The 15111-nt window shown below is 40.0% G+C and overlaps 1 protein-coding gene across 2 annotated transcripts in view; it reads right to left on the reverse strand.

Moving 5' to 3' along the window:
• Nucleotides 1–13586, reverse strand: part of WDR70 (WD repeat domain 70) — a 136049-nt gene extending 122463 nt beyond the window's left edge. Inside the window, exons 1-6 of one of the 2 annotated variants that reach the window (XM_087741068.1) lie at nt 13475–13586; nt 13321–13383; nt 13012–13095; nt 11252–11366; nt 9440–9460; nt 7064–7265 (exon numbers count right to left, since the gene is read on the reverse strand). In XM_087741068.1, the coding sequence (XP_087597194.1) occupies nt 7064–7265; nt 9440–9460; nt 11252–11366; nt 13012–13095; nt 13321–13383; nt 13475–13496 (507 nt within the window). In that variant the 5' untranslated portion in view covers nt 13497–13586. The remainder of the gene's footprint in view (nt 1–7063; nt 7266–9439; nt 9461–11251; nt 11367–13011; nt 13096–13320; nt 13384–13474) is intronic. The other variant, XM_087741069.1, reaches the window with a different exon arrangement.
• Nucleotides 13587–15111: the final 1525 nt, after the last annotated feature.

Raw genomic sequence — 15111 nt, forward strand, 5'->3', positions numbered from 1 at the left:
AGGATCAGATGTTCATATACCATTGCATAAATAGAATTTCCTAACATTTCCAACTATATATTCTTGTTAAATAATGCTATATTGAAAGTATGGTCTTGTGACTGAGATACGCATTTAGAATATGTGCTTAGAAAGACTTAGAATTTTTTTTCTTAAGAGGTAGGTCACAGAATTGTACAGCCTCAAGGTTACCCATGCCTTAAACATACCTGACAGGAAAAAAAAAAAAAAAATCTACTCTCCCTCTAACGACAGCAGAAGACATTAGCTTCCACAAAATCTTCTGGCTATAAAGAAACCAAGGGTCTCAGGGGAGATGAGCATGAGGATCCCATGTTTCAAGCATAGGAGATTCTACAGCCGCTGTGTATCTGGCCCAGAGACGAAGAACACTTTGCATCACTGTTAGCAGTTCCCTTTCCACATACAGAAGTGGTACCAGCAGCTCCTAAATAAGTTTTCTACAGGCTCCATCAGGTCAGGCTGACCTAGCAAAAGGGTCTCTAAAGGAGCTGGTGAAGAGTAAAAAGAGGACATAAGAAGATCTCTGAACTTTGTTAAAAACGACAGTAGTAACAATAATTACGTTCTATATCACATTTTATTTAATACTATTAAAGTCACCTCTCTCTAATTTTAAGTACCTTGAAGTCAACAAATATGTACCTATTAATTTTCTCATAAAATATTTCTAGAAACAAACTCATAAGAGTAAGTATCTATCTGTAGAGGTAACATTCTAAAACTTCCCATATTCAGTCATATTACTGACTAATTAAAACAAATACCATGCCACCAAAAAGGCATGGCATGATATACAGCAGAGAAGTCTCAGCCTTACTATGCTCTGCAGAATTGATAAATACAGATCTTGTAAATACATTCGTTTTCTCTGGGGACAACTGGTAATCACAAACTCTGGGGCATTGGGTTGGAGAGGAGAGGAGCAAATACCCCATGCTTTTTTATGAAAGGTAAACATTCCCTAAGGGAATTACCCTGTTAGCTTCCTCTTGTACATTGTCCATATGATGTTCTCTGCTTCTTATGTTAAGTATTCCTTCCATTCCAGCTTCTGCCTGAATCTCTCACATTCTTACACTGAGCTTTGTTACACAAAATTTAGGCATTTGATTTTGTTTTCTTTTAATTTTTGTGAAGCTTGCAAATCCTTTCTAACTCACTTCTGATATAATCTTTCTGATTCTTTGCAACACCAGTAACTACATCAATGATCCTTAACAAAAATTCTATGACTTGTTCCAAGTTTAATATAAAGAAAATATGTTTTCCTGATTTTTACAGCAGAAATACTGTCAAGACCAAAGAACATATTATGCACATATATGACAAAAGTATTTTCCTCATGATTATATAGGAAGGTAACACAAAAGGGAATTGAAAGCAACAGTAATCACTACCAATTTTTCATCAATGCATCAATGACTAGAAGTAGTTAAAAAATAATGCCTCTCATCCTCAAACCCACACTTTTCTGTCTCTGTTGTGCACACAAAAATTGCTTTGTTCAGCTTACTTCACTTTTTCTTCTTTAGACAAGATGAAACATGACTGGGTAAATAAGATTCAGCAGTTACCAGGACAGACAATCCTCAGCCTAAATGTTATAACTCCTTAGGACGACTAAAAATTCCCATAACGTTTATTTATTTTTACAACACCATGATTTTTAGCCTGGTACCATAGCCAAATTCTAATTGGAGCAATTACAGTCTACTTAAATTCTCCATCTAAATCAGCAGGAAATGGCTTTCTTCCATTCCGAACAAATGAGTATTACTGGTATGTCCTGTTAAACCTCTGCAAAAATTTAAAAGTGTCTCAAAACAACTCTAAAACTTGGAATACAGCTACGTTATCATTTTGGAAATACGCCGAAATCAGAGTACAGCCTTGGAGAGGCTCAAGGCTGTACTTGTTTCAGGGACATAATTACAACATGATTAGTATCCCTTTGGTACTGCAGGGAGAAATAGTTCTCCACTCCAAAGGAGAATCAACTGTAACTAAGCTCCAGACAGAAGATAAAGCCTTGTAAATCCATCTAGCAAATTCTTCCAACAACCACCTCTATACCTGTTACTTCTAGTGAGGAAAAGTGTCACAAGATGCTAGCACTCCATTAAGTTCTGTTAAAGATCTCAGCACATTTCCTAATGACACGTAGAAGAGAACGTTAATAAATACACACTCTCTCTCTAACGTCTTGTAATAGGTGTCATCCACTACCTTGAAAAATGCTTACATCCTAGATTTAAAGCTGTCCACCTACCAACCCCGACATGACTGCTTTGGCTAGTCTCCTGTCCCACTCCAGCCAGATTTTATTTTGATTGCAGAAACACTGGATATGCTCCCAGTGCATCTTGCCAGGGCAAAAAAGTTGGCAAAGACTGTACTGTATCTCCCAACCTCAAAATTTACCACATGAAGTATTGCCCTCGTTAAGAATCTGCCCTCTGCAAAACAAGCTGTTTTCTCTTTTAGAACATCCCTACTTGGAAGCAAAAATATTTTCTTCAAGTTTTCCAGAAAGGTGTACTTTTGGGGATAGAAACCAAACCTGAAAAGCTTCAGACTACAGGAGATGCTCTGCTTCCTCCCTCCCCTTCTCAGCTTACAACCATGTGAAAAACTGGCACTGGCAATCCAACCAGGTTTTTACACCGGTAGGAGAAAAAGCACTACAGAAACGCACTGATCACAATTCAACAGACAACAGATCACACAATAGACATAATTCAATAGATCACAATAGGCAACTCTTCCTCTCATTTTACTCACTTCCCGAATTAATGCAAGCCTTTCATATAAAAAAGAAAACCATAACAAGAGGAAAATACCAGAGGGAATTGATACCAAGTGTAGCTATTGTCCCTAAAATATACTTGATACAGAAGTATTCCTTACACTACTACAAAACAAGACTGTAAAATATTTGTGTAAGTACTTATAAGCATATTGTGCCTTGTTAGGAATCATCACTTCTGGCACAAATGGAGGTGAATTATACTAAATGAATAAGTAATTAAATCTAAATAGTTATTTGTTAACTATAACTACCATCAGTACTAACACAGAATTTAATCAAACACAGAAAATGCTTTATAACAGCTACCACAACGACTTGAGTATATAAAATGAACTTACATAAATTCAGAGGGAAAAGTAACTCAAGGCAGAATTCACAGATGTAATACAGTATCTATGTCTCTCCTCAAAAATTTATGCTCAGTTTGTATCACATGTAAATGTAAATTACAGAAAGGTGTAATACTCCAACACTAACAGTGCTGATTCAAAACATTCAGCAATTAACTGCTGTTATCCGTTTTCCTATAAAAACACCAATAAGGTACGAAAAATTCCCATCAAGGACAATAATCACCAGCTACTCCTTCCACCTGATGATTATTCAGTAAAATACCCAATGTGAGCTGGGCAGTCCTGGGCCAACCCCGGACTCAAAAGATGCTGACCTCATAGCAAGCAATTTTGACAAATGTCCCTATTGACAGTCTCTCATAAAAAAGCAAAAACAACTGAACAAGCAATGAGGGAAAAACAATGTTCCTATAACAAAAACCATATCTAAAGTCAGGCTTGAGAGACAGTGGCAAGCTACCAGGGCAAAGCCAGTACTTTGATGCATTTTATATATTATACAAAGTTCAGAAGACTTCAGATTACAGAACTGCAACTCATACAACTATTAAAGAAAAATTTGTTTCCTTCAGGGTCAAAAATATAGATACTTGTGTTTTAAAGAAGTTACTTCAGCAGCAAAATATGATAACAAACGAGAGACAGTCTCACAGCACATCTGGAAACAAAACAAAAGAATTATTCAATGGAGCTTTCCGTTTCTCCTCTCCCAGTTCTGCCCCCATGTGTACCAACCACAGCCTGATGTACAAGCAAGAAAAAGGAATCACAGAGTTCTCATAACAGTAACACCTGCCTTCCTTGGGGCTCACAGGATCATACTGTGATCACCAATCGATCAACAGGAAATCAGGAAAGCACAGCTGCTTCCTGATTCCCTTCACAGGAAAGAAAATAACTGAGTTCATGAGCAGCAGTAAGGGGAGGCTCTAGACCCCAAAGGCCTCTGGCATCCACACTGACACAAAATCTTCCCAGATATAAATTAACTGTTTAGACTGAAAACCCACAAGTCTCATATTTCTGTTGCTCTGCTTATTCTCAACCAAATCTATTCTAGACTGTTTTGTAACTATTGTCTTAAGTTCAGACAAACTTAAATCACACCAGTCTGCAAGTTACCTTTCTGTCTGAAACTTTTCATCAGGGTCTTTTAACTCTGGTTTCCAGTAACTCCATTTTTTCAAGCCAGTTGTAGCATTATTCAAATACATATAAATAAAAAATTAATACCACGATCTTGCTAGAAATTAAAACAGTCAACTAGCAAACAAAGCAACTACTGAGAAAGACAGGTTGAAGTAAAATCAGCTGTTTCCACACATTGTTTTCCCTTTGGCATTCTAGAGAAGTTTACAGAACTAAAGCAAGAGTTTCGCTAAACAAGATGCACACTGCTGTTTGGAAAGAGATAATGAAAATAAATTATATTCAGTGCTCAGAATCCATAAATCTGATAGGCGTACAAGCACTTATATAAATTTTTTTTTAAAATCCATCTCTCATTGGCACACAACAGTCATCAAGTTAAAGTAACAATTCAGTTACTTTTTCCAAAGTTATTTACATGTATAATAGACTGCATTTTAGAGATTTCAGTGCACAAATCCCTACTAAGGTGCAGCCATCTTTGATGGAGGACAACAGAAATTAGGTACACAGCACACTATAGCACAGAGGGATTAAGAAGAAATATATATTTTCTATTATGTTACTGATAACTCCCTCTTCTCTTCAGAAGCTACCTCTACTACTAAAAGCCTTACCCTGTTCTGTGGAATATATGTATTGCCTCCAAAAATATATAGTTTTACCACTTAAGAGATGTTATGCATCTTCCTACAATTTGTCAATTATTAAGTAATACTTTTCTCTCACAATGCTATGCTACTACGTAAATGAGTGTTTAGCACTTAATTATTTTCTCCTACAAGACCTCATTTCTTCCATAAACATATGAAGGAGTCTGCTACAGCTTTGTACTAATCTATAGTTCAAACATAATTACATTTAGGAATCTACATACAACTCACTACTGAGACAAAAGAGGTGATTATACCATAAACTGGAAGAGTAGTATGTATAGGACTCTTGATTCATGTGAACCTAATAAAATTACTCAACCAAAATTACTCAACAAAAAAGATGTCAAAGGATGCCAGCCTTCCACTGATGATGCAATAAACCAGATGTTGAATATTTAGTGTATTTCCATTATAGCTTATTTGACCAATGTGGTGAAACTTTCTTAGACACAACTGAATAATTTTGCTAATTTGGCATAAGTACGCAAGACAATTGCCAAGACACTTAATTGAAAGGTATATATATAACTTCAGAATGGAATTACAGCAGGGTAAATATATAATGCTTTTTACTAACCACAGAAAGTGACACCTCTAACGGACCATGCAACCATGGGAAAAGTTTTCCTGAATTTTAATCCAGTCCTACAACAAAATTATGGTCCAACCACAAGCTACTTGTACCAATTCTCATTTGCAAAAGAAAACCCAAGTAATTTCTGGCATGAGTTACAAGAAAAATTTAGGTATAAGAAGTGAACCACCGTTATTTAGCTAATCTGTTAAGTGTGGGTTTTAATCAAAATTCTCTATGATTTTCCAACACCTGCAAAATTCTCTTAATTATTAGGAAGAACAATCTAGAGATACTCAGTTTAGAAATTAACTTAATTCCTTAAGACCCTGACAAGAAGGCAATCCACAGAAACATAACTTCCTTTTTTTTTTCCCCCTAAGACAACTGCTGCCTATAGTTCTGGTGTTTTCAAATCTCCGTTGTTTAAGAAAATAAGTAAGGACGTAACATAGGAACAAAGCAAGGAACAATAAAGTCTGTGTAGAAAAGATCAGGATGAATAGCTACAAGAGATTTCTGATGCAAAGTTTTGTGCAATAGTTCAATGAAATATTAGCAGACATGAGGCGTAACCTGGGGTTGCCAGGATATAACACGATTTCAAGTTTACACTGTTTTATTTTAGTGTCATATACACTGACATCCTTTGAGCACCTTGGAGAACTTTTACTCTCCCAAATGTTAAAGATACCTGGCAGGACCTTGTTCCCAAGCCTGGTTGTTTCTGCCTGTGTGACTTCGATTATTCAGTGCTATAAGGCAGTTACAAGCTTCAGAAGTGCTGAGAGCAGAGCAAAAGACTGTGGGGTTTTTTTTCCGGGAAGAGAAATGGGGACAGCTAGGGAGAGCTGTGATTTATAAGGGCATTCTGATGAGACCCCAAAGAAAGAACAAAACACCTGTGCGAACAAGCATGCATTTTGAGATTTACCACTTCCTAGTACATACATGCACAAAGCTAGCAGCTCTTAGAAGGTACTTTCAGAAGTTGTTGTTCTTTGTGTAATATATTGTGGGTTTTTTCCAAAATGACAAGCATCTGGGTTCACCACAATCTGTGTACACGCTAACACTCTGGATGATACTGAAATAGGTTGAAAAGTACTTAGAGACAAAACTCAGCAATACTAAAGATTTCCTTCAGCATCAATAAATGTAAGTACTTTTCAAGACAGGAATTATTATTCTGATTGTTGGAGACATTCATGTTTGATAAACTTTTTTGATAAAGCACTGTATTTTAAGACTTTACTATGAGTTGCAAATGTATGAACCAGCACATCTGAGATGGGAGAACAGACGAAAACTGGCAGAAAAGAAGTAGTGATGTCAATACAGCTGATCCACAGCAACTGAAATCTGCTCAATTTATGATGCCCTCAGGAATATGGACTCACTCCACAGTGCCATAACAGCTAAAAGTTAAGAGAATTCCCAATACAGATCAATAGTAAGTCATAAGCATCAAAACATTAAAGAGGAACAAAATACTTACATTATCTTCCTCCTCTGTATCATCATTGTCATTATCGTCATCACTATCCTTGAACCCAGGCGGAAGTGGTGGCCCAATGAATTCATCATCTTCATCATCATCAGTATCCTCAGCTGGGCCTTGAGCAGAAGTCTGGGATTGCATGGAAGGACCAGTTAACTCTTCATCTGAGCTACCTTCACTTTCACTACAGGCTGTCTCTCTGCATGGAAAAATTTTGAAAGTCACTATTTCAAGAACATCAGCACCACCATAGGAATTTTCAGATAAAAGATGTTGAGCACCGTAGTAAATTTGTAAACACTGAAATTAGCAGCAAAACATAAACTAATTTTTACTAACACAATGTAGGCCCACCATCATCTTGAAAGCATAAGCAAAGCTTTAAAAAAAGGAATACCACAGTGACAATTCAAAAAACTGGACAAAATAAAGAAAAAGTTAGACAGATTGCAAAAACAGCAGTACCACGTCATTAGTATGGATTTCAATATTGCTTAGAAGCCAACAGAATATATTGTCACAGAGCATTTTCAAGATTCTGCTTCAAGTTGCAGTTTGTGCAGATTCCCTGCACCTCTGTTGGCTGGGTGGAACTCAAAACAGTAATCGCCCAGGCTCACAAGGAGAGTGAGAACAAAAGCATGGCACTTATTTATAATGCTGGTAAAGAATAACAAGGAATCAGTATTGAATATTTAGTCGAAAATGACTGTCACAAATCTAGATTCTAAAAGTTACACTAAATTATCATTTTGCTGTTGTCCAAATCAGTTGTGTGAATACATTATTTCTGGCATTGGCAAATTTTGGAAAAGTAGAGCTATTTAGTCCACATTCATTCAGTTTATTAAAAATAAATGTGCTCCCTCTGCTGGTAGTTATCAAGCAGGTGGTATTCAAACCAGAAGAAGGCCTAGAAGTGATAAGCAGAAATCTCTGCCCTTTGTCTAGATACAGTGTATCATTACAGTGATACCTTGCAGTGGAAATCAGATGTTCCTTTCAGATCCAGTGAGATAAGCTCAAATTGCAAGACTTTGTTTGGGAGCTTATATTTTAAGAGCATGAGTTTTTAAGTGGGCAGACTGCAAAAGATAGTTTAACAAAGAAAATAAAAAAAGAAGAGTACAGAGGCATTGGGGTTTTTTTTAAAGTTTAAGTTATCACTTAAAAACTATAATAAAAACACATAAATTTAAGAATATAATAAAGGATTAAGAAAATATTTTCTAAACTATGTGACAGAGAATGCAGCCTAACTGCACCCCCCAAACCAGCTGTACAGCAAGCAGGTAGTAGGTTACAGAGCAAGTATTTGTGTTGGACAAGCAATTGAAATTCTATTTTAGGAAGAAATCAAAACAAACTAAAACTAACATGAATTAGGTCCTCAGATGTTACAGTGATGAGAAGGGTTTGCATGCTTGAAAGCTTGTCTGATTTTTCCAACTCTATTTACTAGCCTAATAAAAGATATTACCTCTACATACAAACTTTGTTTTGCATAGTGATGAGAGACATTTAAAGACCTAGACCAGAATACAATTATCTAATAAATTTACCTCAAATAAAAAGAGCTTCTCTTACCCTACAACAATGGGGCAATCAACATTCTTTTACTAAAAGGAAGCTTTTCCAGCATGTGAGGAACAGATTGGGACCTTCCAAGTTCTTCAAGTCAGGTATCCCCAAAACTAACAACTTTATAATACTATGTGCAAAAGTTGTGTTTTAAGAGTCAATATGCATTCCCAGACCAGAAAACCATATATCTTGTCCTCAAAAGCCAAACTATTTAATTAGTTTTGGAATGGAAGAAAACAGACACTGTAGCTGCCACTGAGAAAAATGTATACAACATAATGATTCAATGAGGCCTTTCCAATCCTGGAGTCCCAGATTTTCAGATCCTTCTGTATTACCTAGCTTCCTTCCTAATTACCTATCCTTATCATTCCCTCATTTGCTAGGAAGGACACGTTGATCAAATCAAACATTTCAGTATTGTGAGGGGCAGTATAATCACTCTGCATGTGAAATGGCCAGAGCTGCAGTGCTATTTTTCACCACGCTCTAAGCTTGGCAGGGACAGCCATGTACTCCAGCTACAGCTACTGGCATCCTCTGTCCTGACTGGAAGAAAGTCAAACGTAACAACATCCCAAAGTAGCCAGACCAAAAGCCCATCTACCCTTCTGACAGCAACCAGGAGCGGTGCTGACAGAAAGGACAAAACAAGTGGCGTTTCCTTAAACTTTCAGTCATACAGTCTTACTCTACCAGGGGCTGTAAAGAAAGAAAAACCAGTTTGCCAGACCCTTTCCCAGGATTCAGAGAAGTGTAAGGAATTGTTTTTTTGCTTTCCCTCATTACCTCCTCAGTAAGCGAAACAAGCTGTAAGAGGAAAAAGAAAGCTGCATTAGAGCACAGATGGCACACAGGCAGGGGAAATAACAAAAAAACATTCTGAGAGTTGTGCAAGTATGTGCACGTATCCCCCCCATGTGTTCACTCTCCTCACATCATCCACCCTGTTTTCTTAGTTTTCTTCTCTTTATATCAAGCAGATGTTTTCATTTCACAAAGCATAATTATTATTATTGTACTTGGGATTTTAAAAAAAGTTATATTCAGGAAAGTGTTGCCATTCTCAGAGAACAGAACGAGCTACATATATTAGTTCATACTAACTAAAATCTACATTATAAAAAGTACTACTGAGAGTCCTATATTTCAGACTTAAATTGAAGGTTGTAGGATTGTTCCTCTGCATTAAGGCTGAGTCACAATGGCATGTCTCCTTCACTAGCTTCCTGTTTTTAGCACTAAGTACCAAGCTACATATCATATTTTATAAGGAAATATAAAAGTTCCAGGAGAGCTTTTCGTGTCATGCCCTCCTTTCTCAACGCTTGCTGAAAACAAAAAAAGAAAAAGAGAACTTAATATCAGCAGAGCGCTGGTGAGTTACCAGAGCCTACCTAATAACTCAGAATACTGAAAGGTATTTATTACCTTCCTTTATACAAAGCCCCTGGAGTTCTCTTCTGACAAGTCCGCCAGCGAAATGAGATGACTAGAGAAAAGCTCTATATCACCTGACCGCTTTCCACCTTAGCATTTGTTTTAATTGATTCTTTATATTGAAGTCACCCATATACAGTACACAATCACATTACATTTAAATTCTTGTGATCCTTCATTATTTCAGCAGATAGGTATCTAAGATCACCAAAAGCAAATGGGAGCACGGAACTTTTTTCCCTCATGCACAAGACATAACACAGGATCTATAGGGTAGCATACTGTGCGATCAGTTAATTCAGTGAATGTGCATGGCTCATTTTAGTTTTCCATAGAGCAACAGTCAAAAAGTAAATTTTGTAACAGAAATTTCTTCACGGTCTGAAACACTACGAGTTTGTTTATAATAACCTACCACATAGAGACTCTATCAGCCCACAAGACACATATATGTATAGATAGGTCTACTAGAGTCTTGTACAGGTTATTAAGACTTCCATAGATACAGAAACCTAAAAATTTACAGTGCACTGATCTCTGCAATCCCTGCCACACAATGGAGTTGTGTGCCCCCCATTACCTTCAGCTACTTTTGACTTCCCAGCATTTCAGAATTCAAACTGTCAAAGCAGTAGCATTTATTGTTTGTCAATAACAAGCAAACATTGGCAAGTTTGAGAATAAATTTCAGACTGAAGTCAAAACAAAATACTTTCTCAACCCCACCACTACTCTATAGAATGTGCACACAGAGGCTCTCCACTTTGCTTTCTTTTTCAGCAGGCCTGAACAAGTATATTCTATCTACAGGTGAGAACAATAGCTGCTCATTAAGTCAGTACATGCAGATATTTCCAAAAAATCCACAGATAACATTGTTCTTATTTTTAAAAAAGTATACCCAACAGGATTAGAGAGGAGACTGCAAAACTGACTATTAAATATACACAATGTCACTATTTACAAATATTGACAGATTAAGAAAGATAGCTAAAAAAATTTAAAAATCAGTATTTCCACTGAAATACTTCAGATAACATAGACGTGTTCACAAAACTTAAATGACACTCATACTCTCAAAAAAATAAAAAAAAAACCACACCAAAAACCCTCTTCAGATAAGAAAGCTGTTACATGGAATCTCCCACCACATCTAAGTACCTTTGGGTTAATGTGGACCCAGCTCCTGTTGCACTGGATGCTGAAGCTGATGAATCAGCGCATGGACTTCTAAACTCTTTTTCAGCCTGGTCTTCCTTCTCTCTTTCACGAGCCTCTGAATATGGAGAGCACATAAATGACAAATAATCAAGACTCTTAGAAAATAATAGAATTAGAGGCTTGCTGAGGACAGAAAGACAATTTTCCTCATTTTCAGAGCTATATGAAATATTTGAAAAGGCAATAGCAAATAAAGGATTTCATCTGAAAATAGATTATTTTTCCATATAAATTAAATTTCCATTGCTACTGCAATGATCACTCAGAAAAAAAAAATCACAAGGAAAATGCAAACACCTTCCAGTTGTTAGTTTGTACATGCTATCAAATATAAATTGATCATATCAGGATGCTGATATTTCAATATTTTCAACACTGCACTAAAACAGTATGATTACTTCAGAGAGTTCTTAAAGTTTTCATAGCACAGGGAACTAAATTAGTACGTAAGTATACGCAGGTGTAAGTGAACTCTAAACACGATTTATGGAAAATAAATACAGAGAGTTGTTTGTATTAAGGGTTTATTCCCACTTCACTTACTGAAAAAGAATCCCTGTGGAACACTGCAACACAATCAAAGTAAAGAGAACCTTCCATTTCAAAGTATAAATAAGAATTATGAGATTATGACAGGGTAACAGGTACAGCTACTGGATTTCTAAAAGTGCTTGAATAACTTCAGTTCAGCAGAGAAAAGTTACTTTCTCTCTATACAAGAAACATCACTTTCTTTTTTTGCTTACTACTTGTTAACTAAACTAAAAAGAAAAACATGTTTTGCAGCAAAGCTAGGAAACACTTTCCTCTGTAGAGAAACACAAACACCTGCAAGATACAGGACCAGGAAACATATTTTGATCTCAGTTCTTTTTATCCACAGTTCAGGTAGCAGAGAAGACATTTCCAAAAGTTATCACAGGTATTCCAAAAAGCTAAAAGTCAACAGAAATCAGAAAATAAAATGCTCACATTACTCCACCCCCACAAAAAGCTGTAAAACATACACCTTTTTGATTACTATATTCTGAATTCCAAAATTTGTTCCTAAGTTAAACAGCTTAACTACATACAAAGCCTTGTCATTTTTTGTAAAATAATCAATCTTACAAACAACAAAATGCATTGTGCTTCCTTTATGGGTAAGACCCTAGAAGCCTTTGGGAGGGTGGGGCAGGGAGGGGACACATTCAAGATGCAGTTCAAGATGTCTTGACTTATGTGAAGAACTTATGTTTTCTTAATTGCCACTTACCCACTCCCAGCATGGCAGAAGACAGAGACAAATTTGTGGGCTGCTATATAACCTGCTGTTTGGTATAAGACACACATTTCTCCTTTGTTATTCTATTCTCTCTAGATTAAAACTGACTGTACCAACTTCTCTTCCAAAATAAATGCACAGCTAAGTAAAAGAAAAAAAGTCTTGTGTTCAAATTCACCTTTTTCCTGTATCTCACAGGGTATGTCTCACACCAGGGACCTTGCACATGAACACTGCTCTTACACACTCAGACAACATATGTAAATTAATAACTTTACTATTTACCAAGCTCCAAGCTGTTTAGGACTGTCTCCCTTGAACAAAACTGCATTTGTTGCTCTAGACGGCCAGTATGAGACACTTCAAACGTCACCCCAAGACAGAAAAACAACACGCGTTTTAAAATGCATTAGGTGACAACAGTCGCCTTTCTTACCCAAGACCTTCCTGCTCCTCTCCACTGCAGTTCTTCTCGTTTGCTCAAACATGGCTTCGAGGTCGAAAGTCCGAGCTTTTTTCCCTGAAAATGAAGAAAAAGGGGACTGGAACACAGGCTCACCCTGGCCACAGGCACTCCGGCAGCTCCAGGCCGGGGGCGGAGGGAGACAGGCACGATCGCTTGGTTTCCACCTCCAACCGCCAGCCTCCCCCGGGGCTCCCCACCAAGGGGCGCCGGCCCCAAGCAGCCGCCCCCCGCGCCCCTCAGCCGGCCGCCCGGCAGCCCCCGGCCCGCATCGCAACGCACCGAAGCCGGAGAAGCCCATGGTGGCCGCCAGCTCCGGGTCGGGTCCCCCCAGCATCTCAGCGTCTGCAAGGAGAGAGGAAAGAAGACCACGGGGGTCAGCCGGGGGCACGGGGCGGCCTCGGCCGGGCCCCGCCCGCGCCGCCCCGCCGCTCACCGCCCTCCGCCGCCGGCTCCATGCTGCGGCTGCCCCGGAACCACAACAGGCGCCGGCAGGAAGCGGCCGGGCGCGGCCCGAGGCGCCCGGGAAGAGCCGTCCGCCAGCGCCGCCCCCCGGCCCGGCCCCGGGCCCGCGGCCTGTGCCGCCTCCCGGCGGCGGGCGCCGGCCGCCGGCCCTGTGCCGCCGTCCCGTCGCTGCTCGGGAGGCCTCGACCAAACCTCGGCAGAGTCCCGGCATGTCTCGAGCTGGAGGGGACCCATCAGGGTCACCGAGTCCAACTGCCTGCTCCTCGCAGGGCCGCCTGCACCTAAGCCGCATGACTCAGCGCGTCGTCCAGACGCTCCTGGAGCTCTGGCAGGCTTGGTGCCGTGACCGCTCCCCTGGGAGCCTGTCCCAGGGACCGACCGCCCTCTCGGTGAAGAACCTAATGTCCAACCTGACCTTCGCCTCACGCAGCTTCATTCCATCTCCTCGTGTCCTGTCGCTGGTCCCCAGAGAGGGGAGATCAGCACCTCCCCTCCGCTGCCCCCCGTGAGGAAGGTGCAGGCTGCCGTGAGGGCACCCCTCACCCTTCTCCAGGCTGAACAAGCCAAGTGACCTCAGCTGCTCCTCCTGACTCTTGCCCTCAAGGCCTTCCACCATCTTGGTCACCCTCCTCTGCACACACTCCAATAGTTTGATGTCCTTCTTACACTGAGGCGCCCAAAACTGCACACAGCACTTGAGGTGGGGCCACACCAGCACAGGGTGGAGTGGGACAATCACCTCCCTTGTCCAGCTAGCTGTGCTGTGCTTGGTGCACCCCAGGACACGGTGGCCCCTTTTGGCTGCCAGGGCACACTGTTGACTCATATTCAACTTGCCATCAACCCAAACCTCTGGATCTCTTTCTGGATCTGGCTGCTCTCCAGCCTCTCGTCCCCCAATGTGTACGTATAACCAGGATTACCCTGTCCCTGGTGGAGAATCCGGCACTTGCTCTTGTTAAATTTCATATGGCTGGTGATTGCCCAGATCTCTAGTCTATCCAGATCTCTCTGTAAGGCCTCTCTACCCTCAAGGGAGTCCACAGCTCCTCCTAGTTTAGTATCATTGGCAAACTTAATGTACATGCAACTCCTGCATCCAGATCATTTTTAAAAACATTCAAGAGCACTGGCCCTAAAATCAAGCCCTGGGGAACCCCACTGGTGACTGGCCGCCAGCTTCTCAACCTTGAGAAGATGCAGGGAGAATTTCCCATTTTGCCATGTAAACCCTGCAGGGTTTGGGACTTAACTTCAGGTTTTCCATTTGGAAAGCAGGGTGGGGGGGAGCGTCCTGTCTCATGCCAAATGCCTCTCCCATAGATGAAGCTTTCCAGAATGGGCACTGGACCGATCCAGGAGCAGAGAGTCAGTGCAGTCAGAACAGCAAACATGATTTACAAACCAGAGCCATTCCTTGAAATCCAAGTGTATTGGGTCTGGCTGAGATGGACTTAATTTTCCCCACAGCAGCCCTCATAGTGCTGTGCTTTGTATTGGTAGCTGGAAGGGTGTTGATAACACACCATTGTTTTGGCTGCTGCTGAGTGGTGCATCAAGGCTGTCTCTTGGGAGGGGACATAGCCAGGACAGCTGACCCAGACTGAC

The sequence above is a fragment of the Nipponia nippon genome, unplaced genomic scaffold (assembly GCF_047370975.1).
Source record: "Nipponia nippon isolate SJK-2023a ecotype South Korea unplaced genomic scaffold, ASM4737097v1 scaffold_71, whole genome shotgun sequence".
NCBI lineage: Eukaryota > Metazoa > Chordata > Aves > Pelecaniformes > Threskiornithidae > Nipponia > Nipponia nippon.